The sequence below is a fragment of the Rhipicephalus microplus genome, chromosome 1 (assembly GCF_043290135.1).
Source record: "Rhipicephalus microplus isolate Deutch F79 chromosome 1, USDA_Rmic, whole genome shotgun sequence".
Lineage (NCBI taxonomy): Eukaryota > Metazoa > Arthropoda > Arachnida > Ixodida > Ixodidae > Rhipicephalus > Rhipicephalus microplus.
Window position 1 is genome coordinate 234922925 of NC_134700.1, and position 15830 is coordinate 234938754.

The 15830-nt window shown below is 44.9% G+C and overlaps 1 protein-coding gene across 1 annotated transcript; it reads right to left on the minus strand.

Moving 5' to 3' along the window:
• Positions 1-143: 143 nt before the first annotated feature.
• Positions 144-11829, minus strand: LOC142812325 (UPF0729 protein AAEL015238). The gene is made up of 3 exons (XM_075891620.1): positions 11645-11829; positions 10724-10906; positions 144-467 (listed from the first exon to the last, which is right to left on the minus strand). The coding sequence occupies exons 2-3, from the start codon at positions 10877-10879 to the stop codon at positions 366-368; spliced, it is 258 nt and encodes an 85-aa protein (XP_075747735.1). The 5' UTR covers positions 10880-10906; positions 11645-11829; the 3' UTR covers positions 144-365.
• Positions 11830-15830: the final 4001 nt, after the last annotated feature.

A 15830-nucleotide genomic window follows, 5' to 3' on the forward strand; every position in this document is an offset into this window, starting at 1 on the left:
TTGCCCCAATTTATTTCAGGTGCCAGCATTTCTACCAAGTGCACACACATATACTCACGGAACATCAACAGAAGTGGTAAAATGAGAATAAAATATGGCACAATGAGCAAAGAGAGTTGTTCACATACTAAATAAAACGTTCATGTCATCCTACAGAAGAATTTATTGATCACTGAAATATAGCATAACAACAATGCCACTCAATGTCATAATTGGGGGAAAACACTAATATATATATATATATATATATATATATATATATATATATATATAAAGAAAGCACGTAAGAGAAAACAATAAAAAGCACTTTACATTCGACACTTGACTGGTTTACAGGAATGTACAAAACGATGGCTCAGAAAGAGCTAATTTGCTTTCTTTGATACTTCTGCATTTTCGGGTGGCTCAGACGGGCTGCCGGCAACTAGGGCTGGCTCCGCTTCACCAGCTCCGACCTCCTTGGCAGTCTGTAAAATGAATTATTTACAATTAAGCATGACAATGCATGCTATTTCTTGTGACGTTGAAAAGCACTTGGTATTAAACAGTCCTTAAAGGCCTAATATTAAGTTGATATGCCCTGTTAAAGGGACCCCGAAACGGTATTTTGAAGTTTAGTCAGCGTTTAGGCTAGAGCATCATCAAACCATTTGCACCACAAATTTAGCGACACACATTGTACCAAGGCCGCTACGGACACTTATATCATGCCCTCCTTCTCAATTCTGCCTTGCCTCCTCAACTCATGAGACACGCAGGCGATCGTAGAGCTTTCATGAGCGCACTTGACGATTTGAACTTCACTCAGTTTAGACCTTCGATATCGTACCCTGACAGGTTGCGTCCAATTTCAGAGGCCATTACACAGTGCTCCCGGCAGCACGCACGCCTTCTGGTAGCAGAGACAAAGATCGCGAAATGGTTGATATCGGCTCCGACAGGTGCCACCACCCTACAGTCGATCTTACTTCTGTGCATTCCACAGCCAATCACATCAGCAGCCTCAGTGACACTGCGTTACCAGAGCCTGTGTTCCTGTGAATGGGCAGTTGGAAACACATTTGGCTGGGTGACAGCAATCTGCAGCGATTCGCAGCTTTAAAGCATTGTAATAAATTACACAGTTTAAGATGAGAGCTCAAACCAGTCTGTAAATGACAAATTACGACTTGTTGCACAAGCTTATGTGTTTGTACGATATTGCTTAATTGATATGTGGGGTTTAACGTTCCAAAATCACCATATGATTATGAGATGCGCCGTAGTGGAGGGCTCCAGAAATTTCGACCACCTGGTGTTTTTTAATGTGCACCCAAAACTGAGCACACGGGCCTACAACATTTCGGCCTCCATCGGAAATGCAGCCGCCGCAGCCAGGATTCGATCCCGCAATCAGCGGGTAAGCAGCCGAGTACCTTGATGATGTGTGGTGCTTTGTGGCGCAAGGGCCAATTGACGGCCAAAGAGCGCCATTTCGATGAGTAGAGATGCGGACAATGATATGTTGCATGGCTGTATAGGGGCCTTAAAATTCCTCGCGATAATGCGGGTAAAAACATAAGTATTAAGATCATGACAGTGGCGTGATATGCATAGTAAAAAGGGTGACAAAGGTTTTGATAATAAAAGCATGTAAAAATATTTGGCGCTAGCACAAGTGCCTCATCAGCGCCCTTGTGTCCAAGGGCTGCGAGGCAAGTGCTTTTAAATATAGTCACTGCAGCAGCAACCTCTCTTGAGAGGTCACGCTACACAATGCCTGGGTATATTACATGATAAAAACCGACATCTCTTAAAAAAGCTAGCAATGATTTATGGGTGAAAAGTGGTTCCCTACCGACAAACATTGCGGGGTGTAATGGTATATGTTGTCGGTAGGGTAATGGAAAGTGTTGTCTTCTTAGAGTGTCTAATTGTTTACATTGGATTAAAACGTGAAGAACTGTTAATGCCTCACCACATTTATCACACAATGGTGGATCGCCACCAGACAAAAGATGCGTGTGTGTCGTGTATGTGTGTCCTATCCTGAGTCTTGTTAGTGTTACCTCTGTTAGACGCGATTTTGATACTGGTGGCCAATGGCCAAGGTGTGGCTTGATAACGTGTAGCTTGTTTTGTGTGTGTCTATCCCACTTGCTCTGCCAGTAGTCCCTGAGCTTTCGTTTGAGAGACAGCTTAAGATCAAGGGGCGGGATCGATATGGGTGTAGTGGCACTGATTTCGTGGACGGATGCAGCAAGCTGATCCGCCATCAAGTTGCCTTGAATCTCTCGGTGCCCTGGCACCCAGCACACTGCAACATGTTGGTTGAGTGTGTAGAGTGTGCATAAAATAGAGTAAAGTGAGACGAGGACAGGGTTTTTTTGTTTTTTAAGACTGTGCAGAGCCGTTACCACACTGAGGGAGTCTGTATAAATTACTGCTTTTTGTATTTGTAATTGTTTGATGTGCTTAGCTGCCACAAGTATCGCGTAGGCTTCTGCTGTGAAAATACTTGTGCCTGGATGTAGAGGGCCAGCATCCGAAAAGGAAGGGCCAACAGCAGCGTAGGACACAGAGGAGTTGGACTTAGAGGCATCTGTAAAGAACTCAGGACGTGTGTATTTGTGTTGAAGTTCCAGGAAGTACGTTCGAATATGGGTAATAGGCGCATGTTTAGTAACTTCTAGGAAAGACACATCGCAATCTATAGTCTGCCACTGCCACGGTGGCGGGTATGCTACAGGAGCCATTAAACTGTGTTCAAGTGACACTCCAGTGTCCTCAGCTAGACCCTTCAGGCGAACTGAGAAGGGCTGCCCCATCGAAGGCCTGTTTTGAAACAGAATGGAGCTCGACAAGTCAATAATAGTAGAGTATGAGGGGTGCTTCTTGTCTGCTTTCACCTTAAAAAAATAAACAAAGGACATGTAAGTTCTCTGCAGATGAAGCGACTACTCATTTGACTCAACGTAAAGGCTTTCTACGGGGCTGGTGCGAAAAGCACCTGTAGAAAGGCGGATGCCCAAATGGTGCACGGGGTCCAGCATCTTCAACGCACTTTGGGTCGCAGAGTGATAAACAATGGCCCCATAATCAAAACAAACCCATGGTTTACGAAATCTCTCAGGCGACTCAGAAATAAAAAGAAACGTTTATACCGCGCAGCTAAACGCCATGACACGCCCTCTGCGTGGCAGACATACAAGAATTTTATGAAAAGCTACTGCGCGGCAGTACAATCTGCTAAACTTAAATATTATTCTGTCGATCTACCTTCCCTCTTGAAATCAAATTCCAAGAAGTTCTGGTCACTTGTTTCTCCTCAACAACATGGCCATCAAATATCTTTGCTAGATGACGACCATGTCCCTCTTTCAGATAGTCATTGCTCATCAGCATTTAACGCATTTTTTTCATCCGTTTTCACCCTGGAAGACCATTCCGACGTACCATACGTTCCCGAACTTGACATTGCATACATGGAACCTATAGAAATAACTGCCGAGGGTATTGCTCTACTAGTTAATAACCTCAAGCTTTCTACTTCAGCCGGCATCGACGACATTAATTCTAAAATTCTCAAAAACACCGCCTCCGTTTCTGTTAACATTTTGTATCACCTTTTCAGGCAATCTTTAGCGACAGGTCAACTCCCTTCTGACTGGAAAATTGGTAAAATAGTGCCTGTGTTTAAAACCGGTAATAAGCATTTACCCGAAAGTTACCGTCCAATTTCTCTTACATGTATATGCTGCAAACTTCTTGAACACATAATCACTTCCCATGTTTTCCGACACTTAGAATCAAATAATTTCTTCTTTCTGAACCAACACGGATTCAGAAAGGGTTTTTCTTGCGAAACACAGCTGCTAGAACTCACAACCGAGCTGCATTCCAATATGAACAGTAACCTTCAGACTGATTGTATCTTCCTCGATTTTTCTGAAGCCTTTGATCGCGTAGCCCATTGCCGTCTGATTTCTAAATTATCTGCCCTCCGATTAGACTCTCTTACCCTATCTTGGCTTCGCAACTTTCTTTCACTTCGTCAGCAGTTTACTATAATAAACAATTCCCCTTCCCCTCTTTTCCACGTAACTTCTGGCGTTCCACAAGGGTGCGTCCTCAGCCCCCTACTGTTTTTAATCTATATAAATGATCTGCCAAATAACATATCTTCCTGCATGCGTATTTTCGCAGATGATTGCATAATTTACCGTCCTATATCATCCCCCGACGACCACTTAACTCTACAGAGCGACCTTCACCGCATTAATGACTGGTGTAACAAATGGTTAATGTCCCTGAACACGGAAAAATGTAAAATAATCTCCTTTACGCGCAAACAAAACGTTTGCACTTTCCACTACACTATCAATAATTCTGCTCTATCACACGCATCATCCTATAAGTATCTTGGTGTCCATTTCACACCCAATCTCTCCTGGTCTCACCACATCACCACCATTAGCGCGAAAGCCTCCAAGTCCTTAGGATATCTACGCCGTAATTTACATAGCTGTCCTGCTCACGTCCGTCAACTAGCCTATCAAACCTTTGTCCGTCCCCAGCTTGAATTTGCCGCTCCTATCTGGTCCCCTTATCACAACTACTTAATTGACATGCTTGAAGCTATTCAGAATAGGGCGGCCCGTTTCATTTCACGGAATCATGACTATCACAGCAGCATAACGCAAATTAAAAACAATCTTTCTCTTCAACCCCTGAGCACTCGTCGCGACATTTCCCTTCTTTGCCTCTTTCACAAATACGTGTACACCAACAGACCCCTCCCACTCCACCTCGATGTTCCTTCCATTACTTCACGTAGGTTGCATAATCACTTCAGTTTCAAGCGATTATACGGGGCAACTGATTCATTCAACTCATCTGCTCTTCCTCGCGCCATACGTTTGTGGAATGGTCTTCCGGATAACATCGCATCTGTATCAGACAATAATTCATTCCGTCAGTTGCTGCTTACTCTCTTCTCACAATAGACTTGCCACTGTTCTGCACGTGTCGGATTTTGTGCCCGATTATGTTTGTTGCACACTGGTAATGTTTTCTGTATATGGGCATAGGTTCTGCGTTTTTTGGTGCTTTTTCTATTGTATGGTCTGAAACTTACAAACTAATTATGGCACGTCGTTGAGGTAAAGCCAGCTGGCTATATTTGGTTGATGTCGCCTTCATATGCTATAATGACTGTATTCAGTTCCCACTGTCGTGTGTGCACTATGAAATTGCATTTTCTTTTTTCTTGTTATCGCCTGTTAACTTCAACTTATATTGCAATCCGCGTCATACTTTCATTGTGCTGATATGCTTTGTAACGCGTGAATTATTTTGTGTGATCTGTAAAACTTCACCAATTACCCCCCTTACTCAATGCCCTGTAAAGGGCCTGTAAGGATTTTTCAATAATCTAAGCGGGTGCAAATGAGGCTTCTATACAGGTTCATGAGACATTGCCTGTCACTACCCCACGTAGCACGTGACAACACTTTTATAACATTCATGGCTTTTAAACATTTTATTTTTAAATACTTGATGCGCGGTACGAAGGTCAACTTGTTGTCCAAGATTAAGCCTAAGAATTTATGCTACGCATTGACAGACAGACGTTGACCGTTCAGTTCAATGTCAGGTTCTGAGTGCACGCCTCTCTTTCGGGAGAACAAGACACAGGTGCTTTTTTCTGGGTTCCGCCGGAATCCGTCTTCCTCTGCCCATTTGGACACCTTGTTTAAACCTAACTGAACCTGCCGCTCACACATTGCTAGGCTGCATGACTTAAAGCCAAGCTGGACGTCATCTACATATGTGGAATAAAACATGTTGCGGGGGATGGACAGGTGCAAGGAATTCATTTTGATAATAAAAAGTGTACAACTAAGTACACCATCTTGCGTTACTCCCGTTTCCTGCACAAATGTTTGGGAGAGAATACTGCCCACACGGACACGGAATTTCCGATTGGACAAGTAACTCTCGATTATGGAAAGCATTCTACCGCGCACACCCAGGTGAGACAAGTCTCTTAATATGCCGAAACGCCATGTTGTGTCGTAGGCCTTCTCGATATCGAGAAACACAGAGAGGAAGTATTGTTTGTGGGCGAAAGCGTCTTGGATCTGTGCCTCGATACGCACCAGATGGTCGGTGGTGGATCTACCCTCTCGAAACCCACATTGGTATGGGTCGAGCAATTTGTTTGTTTGTAAGTAGTGGAGTAAGCGGCAATTAATCATTTTTGCAAATAGCTTGCAGAGGCAGCTTGTTAACACTATAGGTCTGTAACTTGATACAGTAGAGGGATCTTTTCCCTGCTTCAAAATTGGAATTATAACAGCCTCCTTCCAGGAGGAGGGGATCACACCCGAAAACCATATGCGATTATAAAGAGAGAGGAGGGTTTCTTTAGTTTCGGAGGGTAGTTCCTTCAGCATCGCGTACATTACGTTGTCAGAACCTGGGGTAGATGTATTACAGCAGCCGAGTGCTGTTCGCAGTTCTGCTAAGCAGAATGGTGCATTATATGCCTCATTTCTTGCGGATTTTCTTTCTAACTTTTGTTTTTCTATTCGTGCCTTGTAATTCTGGAAGGACTCGGAGTAGTGTGAGGAGCTCGATATGTGTTCGAAGTGTGTGCCAAGAAAGTTGGCTTGATCCTCCAAGCTTTCCCCGAGGCTATTAACTAGTGGAAGAGAATACGTTTGTTGGCCCTTGATTTTCTTTATCTTATTCCACACTTTTCCCTCGTCTGTGTACGAGTTGATACTCGATATAAACTTTGTCCAGCTCTCTCGTCTAGCTTGTCGGCGCGTTCTCCTTGCCTGCGATTTGACCCGCTTGAAATTTTCCAGGTTTTCTGCTGTAGGGGAATCGCGAAGCAACGCTCATGCTTTGTTCTGAGTGGTCCGTGCTTTCCTGCATGCGTCGTTCCACCATGGGACTCGCCGTTTAGAACACATGCCACTCGTTTTGGCAATACATTTAGATGCGGCATCAAGTATAAAAGCTGTAAAATACGTGACAGCGTCATCTATGGTCAGGGCAGACAGCTCAGTCCCTGTCATGTGTGTAAGAGTTCTATACCCTTCCCAATCAGCTGAGTCAATCTTCCATCGAGGAACCTGCGGGGGTAGTTGATCTTTGTTCGGCGCACTCAGGATGATTGGGAAGTGATTACTCCCATAAGGGTTTTTAAGAACGTTCCACTTAAAAACAGGTAAAAGGGACGGTGATGAAATGCTAAGATCTATGGAGGAGCATGTGTTGTTTGCAAGGCTATAATACGTAGGCTCCTTCATATTTAAAAGACATAAACTAGAAGAGAAAAAGAGCTGCTCAATGAGACGTCCTTGCGCATCACAGTGAGCATCGGCCCACAGGACATTGTGTGCATTAAAATCACCTAGAACCAGAAATGGCTCTGGGAGTTCATCTATTAATGATTCCAGATCACGTCTGTGTAGCTGTCGATGCGGTGGTATGTACACAGAACATATGGTAATGAGTTTGTTAAAAAGTACAGCTCGAATGGCCACTGCCTCCAGGGCCGTTTGGAGCTTCAAATGCTGGCATGCTATACTACGATCGACTATAATGGCTACACTGCCAGATGGTACGACAGAATCCTCCCGGTCTTTTCGGAAAATAATATATTGTCGTAGGAAGTCCTTGTGCTTAGGAGTTAAGTGCGTTTCTTGCACACATAGCACTTTCGCATTAAACTTACACAGAAGTTCTTGGACGTCATCTAAATTTCTAAGTATTCCCCTTACGTTCCACTGTATGATTTTGTCCATAGTGGAAAAAAAAAGGGAAAAAGTGCTGTGTGCAAAGAAGACGGGGATTAACTCATTTTACAGGGCCTTTGTCAGGCCCTGTAATCGGCGTTCTGTCCTTTTTGGGGCGGTCGAGCGAAGCTCGCCGCTCCTTCGGCGCTTCCTGCGCCGTTTGGCTTGAACTGGTGTCCATAGCCTCTTGCGAGGCACTGGACACCCGCTCTAAAGAGCGATCTGTGCGTCGCTTAGACTTCGCCTCGATCGACAAAGTCTTTGTCCCCACCGAGCTGGGGGTTGATGGAGCCCCCTTGGTCTCGTGATTGCCCTGGCTGCCGCCAGAGCTTGTAGAGGTCACTGGTGTGGACAGGCTGAATGTGGGCAGGGCAGCGCTGGCTGCTCCCGCCGCAGGGGCTTGTGGCATTGCCCTCGGCACGCTAGGCGCGGTCCGGGCAACTGCCAAGGGCCTTTGTGGTGCCGCCCCTCGTTGCACCACTTCGGCAAACGGTGTTTTTAGTGCTAATGATAACGAGACTCGTTGTCTTGCTTCCCTGAATGTGATATTTTCCTTAACTTTTATAGTTATTATTTTTTTTTCTCTTTTCCAGGCTGGGCACGCTCTGGAGTATGCGGGGTGACTACCTTCGCAGTTTGCACAGAGGACCTCGTCATGACTACATTCATCAGCACTGTGGCCGGTTGTGCCACACTTAGCATACATCAGCTGTCCTCGGCAGCTCTGGGATGCATAACCAAATCGCTGGCATTTGAAACAACGCCTCGGGTTTGGAATGAAGGGTCGGACATGGAGTTTTACATAGCCAGTTTCGAGAGTCTCGGGTAAAGTGGTTGAGTTGAAGGTGAGTATCAAGTGCTTTGTTGCTATTTCATTGTTGTTACGTCTGATTTTGATGCGCTGGACTTGTATTGCACATTGATCCTTCCATCCATCAAAGAGCTCTTCTTCACTCAGTGTCATCAAATCTTCGTCCGATACCACGCCCTTCACTGTGTTCATGGTACGGTGTGCGCTCACAGAGACAGGGATGTTACCAAAGGCCACGAGGTGCGAGAGTTTATTGTACTGTTCCTTGTCTTTTAATTCGAGAAGCAGATCTCCACTTGCCATCTTCGTGGCCTTATAACCGGTTCCAATGGTTTCTCTCAAGCACTTGGCCCCAAGGAAGGGTGAGATTGCTCTAGCTTTTGTAGATGATTGTTCGCAGTGGAGGACATGGTATTTTGGGAAAGTTTCTCTGTTTTTGGGCCAAAGTAGGAAAGTTGCGTCGGTGCGTACCCTTTTCGAAGCACGATCAGTTAAAGAGGGGGTCGGGGATCCCATGAGAAAATGTGTATTTTTCGGTAACGGCGCCTACCACCCACCACGGAGTCCAACGAGGGGACGTGGCAGAGCATGTGGGCATGTCTGCGCAACGCCAGCAGTACGCAGTTACTATAACCCAATATGGTTTACCCTAGTTTGGATAGCCACACAAGGTTAACCCTTGCCGCCAGGAAAAATTGGAAGTAAAATGAAGTGAGGAGAAGACAGGAAAGATGTAAAGTGAGAACAAAAGACGAAGATATAGGGAGAGAGAGATAGGAAAAGGCGACTGCTGATTTCCCCTGGGTGGGTCAGCCCAGGGGTGCCGTCTACGTGAAGCCGGGGCCAAAGGGGTGTGTTGCCTCTGCCGGGGGGTCTTAAAGGTCCAATCACCCAGCGTCGGCTCAACCCCCAGGATCCCCTTTTCCCCGGACACGGCAAAGCCACGCACGGCTAGGCGTGGGAGGGAGTAGAAACTCCCCCGTTAGCTCGGGTCCGTGGTGTCGCTACACACCAAAACGCCTAAATAGAAATCCTGAAATCTCGCAAAGCTTGTTTTGTGCCAAGAAAAAGCTTTTAGAGAAAAATTATGTTCCAAGGGTTCACATACACTTAATGTGATTCAAGTTGCTTGCCTCCAAGTAAAAGTCACATCACACATGCTATTCCTGCCCTTTACTACCCAACAAGTGGCACTAATCAATCAATCGGTGTACAAAGCAAACTATTGTTGTATCCTGGAGGCAGTATTTTATTATACGCCTGTTTTCAGCGAGTTTCATAATTCTTCAAAGCAAGTTATTTGATTTGAAGTGAAGCACCTCATGTTATTAACAAAATGGCTGAAATGCGGCTTATATGAACGACGAAACTTTTCACCCACATGTGTTGTTGTCTATAGACAGTGTCATAAAAGGTGGCTATGATCTGCTTCTGGCTCCCAATACTGGATTTGGTTCTTGCAGTACCCATTAGCATCACTTTTCTGATTGATCGTTACTCAGAGGAAGTTGTTACTGGAATGAACTTTTGCATCACTTAAGCTAATTAGGCTATTATCAAGAAAATATTTTCTCTAGTAATTAAATACAGAGTCATAGTTAAATTCCATCCTGCAATGACCTCATGAGATAATAGTGACATTATTATACTGAGGGTGTGTTACATTATCAATTTTGCATTAAAATTCCCACTGGAGTTCCAATTTGTGTTTCACAATTACCTCAATATCTAGGTTACTATGCAGTCAAAGGTACTGACGTTTCAGTGTTCGAGCATCAATGCGTCAGTGCAGCCTAAATTGTTATTAGCCTTAGGTGTCTGTTAATGTATTTGCTAAATCTTAACTAAATGTGTATGCTGTAAATCATTGATGACTCCAGCTGTTCATTTGAACAAATAATGTAATAAAGGTTATCATAGCAGCATTTACTTTGGAAATATTTTAAACACTCGAATGCTGCAACATTTTCATGTTGTTTAATGATACTGTGGTTTACCTCTAACACAAGTGACTCATATGATGCCTGAAAGGAAGCTTAACGAATACATAAATTGTGCACCTGGCAATAGTGAATATCGTAGGGGCTGCATTCCAAGCCACATAAATGAGGGCAATACTTACATGATTCGATGTTTCTTTGTTGGATGCGTCCCCTGCAGCATTCATGCCGATCTCCTTTTTGGCCCATGGGTTCCAGATTGAAAGCACAATGGGCTGAATGAACCGGTACCAGATGAACAGTAACACCGGTGCGACAATGCACGGAATGCAAACCATGGCGTCTTTTTTTCTTCCAGAAAACAGCTGCATACACAAATGGTCTGAAGTTATTATAAACGACTAATTATGCCATGTACGACCATGTGCGTTTCATATAATACAAGCTGTTCGCTGCTATACTCATGGCAACTAAACATTAATTTTTATCTACAAGTGACGGCACGAAGCAATAAATAACCGGCTACGTTTGGCAAGCGGTGACTCGTACCTTCGTGGTACGAGGGAGGCGGCCTCATAAGCGAAATTACTCATTAGCTCCAAGAACATGCAATATTACGTTCTTGAAATTCTGTGACATTTATCTCTTTTTATTTTTTTTATTTTTAGCGAAACCGCTCGTGGTGATCATCACGCACGAGGAAGAAAACGCATAGCGGGATGTCTGGGTTTTCTAGTGAACTGCGTGGCAACGTCCTTTAGGTAAACTTATAAAAAAGGCCTGTCATATAGACTGTAAGTGATACTGACTAAGGAAGCTATCTGGCATTTAATCATGTGCTACCAATACCTCGCATAACTCAGGCAGGTTTTACGACTAAGCAATGCCACGGTGAATGGACAATTTGTAGCACGTTGAGCTGCGGAAGAGCCATGTTTAAATGAAGGTTGGACAAAACTACGCCGATGTTCTGGCAAGGTAAGATATATTTGTATGGTGCAATAAGTAACGAAGTAACTAAGACGATGAGCCTGCAAAAAGCGACAAGCTTGCATCAGACCTTTCCTGCATGACCAAGGCAAATCATTTGTGAAACTGCATACCTGAAAAATGGCGCCGGGACAAGGCTTTTAGAAATGATGACCTCAATGAAGGTATTTCACCTAAATACAACAATTAGACGTCAAGGAGCCCCCGCGTTGTCATGGTGCCGTTGTCAGCCGAGTTTTTTTCCAGTTTCGCTGAGCTGTTCTCAAGTGCGTCTGTACGCTTCTGATCAAAAACCAGCTGCATCCCACAGTTGCCAAGCCAGGCCCACGAGTCGTCTAAAGAACACGAACACCGCAGTTATTAATAACTGCGCCGCTGACAACATGCACTATAGTTATGAAATATTATCTGAATAAATGATCGCGGCATATACATTACTTTCCTAGCCCCCCGAGTGAAGGTACGTTTCAAATATGATCCTTTTTTCAATTATGTCGCCCGAAGATTTCACGTGGCCTCCGAAGTTGTGAAATTCCGCTGCGCGCGTAGCTCTGTAATCTTGAAGGCCCTGCTTGTTGCACCCAGTGTTGGTGCCTTGCATGTACCTTGACTTTGCATGCAAAGTTCACTGCGTTAAATTTAAATGTACTAATAGTTTATATGAGACAGTGAGTGCCACAAGAAGCACTGCAGCACAGCGTTCAACTACGATGTACAAGGGTTCAGCCGACGTCTGTTTTCGACAGAAATCGATTCGCCAAGCACTCTGCTCGACCAAGCCCAGCGAACCGCAAAAGCCAGTGGAGCCCTGGTCTGATGACCCCCACCCGCTTGCCCAGAAACCTTTTAGGGGATAAGAAGAAAGTTTTTCATCATCATCATAGAAAGTAATACAGTAAGGACCACCGAAACAGAATGTACATGTCGGGTCGAAATCCCCGGCTGTTGGGCTCACGTCACCAGTGTTTTTCTACATGATACGCTTCTGAAAGAAAGGGGAAAAAAAGAAAGAAAAGAAACTTTGTTAACGCAAAGGGTGCCAGAAAGCATTTTCAACGCCGACACACCTTTATAGCTGGAGCCCTGCAACTAACACTTTCATAAGCATTCGTCAAATATGAATTCATTGAAAGAGTTTCACAACTTGACTGTCACAACAATTGTAGCAATCTGTTTAGTATGAGTGGATTTACAAGACATCTTTGGTCGTCTCGGCACTGTAGTTTCGGAGCGCTCTCCTGAGAAAGAGAGAAAGAGGCTGATGAAAGGAAAAATACGCAACCTCTCTTACTCTCTCTCACGAGAGCGCTCCGAAACGACCAGTCAAAGATGGCAACAGGGATTTGTCGCAAGTTTCAAGTGCTTTCTTTCTTTCACACTAGTACAGTAACACTAGCGAGCTCGCTGAAAGCTACGCAGGGAGGGGGTTGGTACGTCCAAGGGAAAGTAAAAGACAAAGGGAAAGTGCGTCCCTTCGTCAGCCCGCGTCATGACCTTGATTTTCTGTCCTTTTAGGGGCGAAGCTCCTCATGGCGTGGCTTGTGCGTCCCTCGTTGTAGTGCGTAACCACCAGTGGCACATACCCGAGAGAGCGGTCCTTAGAATGTCCGCTGGATGGCGGCACTTGTATATGATGAATACATGATGTGAGATGGCTGTACTAGTGCTCACTAGATAGACGGACAGACATACAGATAGACGGATGGCCGCACGAAGAGCCGCACGGACAGACAGACGGAAGAACGGACGTATGGACGGACGCATGGACAGACAAACGCACCGACGGTCACACAGATGTACGGACACACGGACGAACGCATGAACAGACGGACTGACGAGAGCTTCACCCCACCAGTCACCATTCAGTCCGTGGATATATGCAGTGATTTTTTTTTCTAACACGCGTCTTACGTTTAGTGTGATCGCTAGCGCGAACACGTGGCACGTGGCCGCACCCCGCGGTGGCCACGATAACTATGCAGCTCACAATGCTCAAATCAGTCAATGTCTCTGGACTTCGTGCTTATAACGTGAGCATTTTAGGCATTCGGCATAATTTGTCAAGAGCAGAGGCAGGAATTTTCAGCTGACTTTAAGAAATAATTATGAATTCCAGGTCGTGTGCTGCGCTATAATTAGTGTCTCATGTGTTCTCAGGAACCCCGAATACCTATATATCAGCAGCGTTTTCTGACCATGCTGAAAGCATTTTGTAGGGTCCTTTTAAAGGCGTCACTCTTTGTGTGCATTATCATCGCGTGTCCGGTACTTCCACATATGTCACGAAGGATGTCCGCCCTATCAATGAGACATTTTCAAAAGAGCCATGTAACAATCAACACTTTTCCACCTAATCATCTAATGACCTCTGAGGTTTTGACGTCGTGCAGCCGGGCAGAAGCATAGGCGTGCGCAGGAGTGGGAGGGGGGGCGCCTTTTAGTCACTAAAGAGGGAGCGCGAAGGGGGTGGGGGTGATGCTATTCGGTGAGGGGGCACTAAATCAGTTATTATGTAAATTGACATAATAGGCAGGGGGAGCTGCGTCGAACCTTCGCCCCCACTTCTGACGCGGAACCATGCGCACGCCTGTGGGCAGAGGCGGTAGACGGTTGCTGACAACTGTTCTATGCCCTATGGTATAGGGATGCATACAAAACGCTAGTGCCGATTCACTAGCTAAAGAGCAATGAAAGGCCAAGCCATCGGACCCAGAACAAGTGAAGAATCAGCGCAGCGTGGTTCAACGGGCACGGAAGATTGCGTAAGGCCACAGCTACCTGGAATGTAGAGGTCACCTCCCTCGGGTGCACAGAGCGCTTGCTCACAATAAACGTTTATTTTGTCTCTATTTTTGAACACGTCCGCTCACTTCGGGTGTGATTTCGGATGTGTTTCTACGATTCTAACAGCTGCTTGTGCTTTTATTATTTGTAATCATCACCGAGGGTCCCGTTGCAGTCGCGTACTTTGGGACCCTCGTCTGTATATTTTATTTCCTGTAACATTCTTTTATGACATGATAATAAACTGATTGATTGATTGATTACGAGCATGCTATAGAGTCACTAGCGTTACACTTTACTACAGTGTAATACTATACACTACAGAGTAAGAGCGTAGCGCAACCACCTCAAGGCGGCTGTGGTACCTATTACATTATCCACTGCCCATATCCTTCCCTTCGATGACGTAATTTGCTGAAATAAAAGCAACTGATTTACATCTTTGAAGTGTATGTGTCAATTCCCTGCCGCGTACAGTGCTCTGTAAGATCACTTCATGCATATCCAGTTTTTTTTTTTAACCATGCGCGCGTGTACCGGACGAAGAGAAGGAAGACCACTCTATGCTCGGCCTTTGGCTGAACCGGTCAGTGCTGCAACCGTTATTGTAATATTTAGTACACCGAGTAACAGTCTACTGACTATACAGTTATGCAAGTCATGCTTTTGCCATGTCATGCAATATTACTCCTCGTACTATACGTGAACTTTATATATTTTTTTCCCGAAGCAGTTTCAAGTAGTGGTTTTCTTTGTGGTAGAGCGCCTGCTTTACACGCAGAAAGCCTGTAGGATCGATCCTTACTCGAACCAAATGATTTTCACTATTTGAATACATGTCGATTTTTCGCTCAATGAAAAAACGCAAAATTTTCGCTCCCACCCGAGGGTGCTGATGCGGACGTCAGAATTTCTGCAAAACGAGTGCGTGCGTGTGGATTTGATCATGCGCTCATGGAAAACCAAGTCATGGTGACGCGACACTGAACGAAAGTATGGGAAACGAAAAATGTGTCCTTACATGTGACATTTGAGATTGTAGAAGGAGTGAACTTAAAACGCGATTTTACGACCGATATGCTGCAGGTAAGACGGCGTTGGCGTGGGTATTTGGTATGCCCTGCAGCATGGCAACGACAGCTAAATGTCCTATAACATACAGTCTCTGACATCACTGAACCTTCCTGAATGCAGCCGTTAGCTATAATAGAGTATTTAACTTCGCGGCATTGTGCACAACGCCAGACCACCAAATAAAATAAATTATGCGAATCGAAGCGCAAGTCTCTGGGCCAGACAGCCTTCACGTCGCTCTCCATTTGGCAGGGAAACAACAGCTACAGTCTAACCTAGTTACGATGGCAGCGGTGTCAGAACCACACGGTAGTTCACTTTATCATATATTCGCTGTAACAGTACAGATAAATTACTGCTGTTACAAATTGGCAAACTGGCTTGCACAAAGACCCTATAAATACAAAACCACATTATTCTATGCTTCAAATCCAATATGAA

Bases quoted from the DNA above. Each gene is read 5' to 3' on its own strand.
- LOC142812325 (XM_075891620.1), bottom strand. From the start codon at position 10,879: ATGGTTTGCATTCCGTGCATTGTCGCACCGGTGTTACTGTTCATCTGG. The intron at 468-10,723 runs GTAAGTATTGCC...TTCATTTTACAG, and splicing joins ACAAAGAAACATCGAATCAT to ACTGCCAAGGAGGTCGGAGC.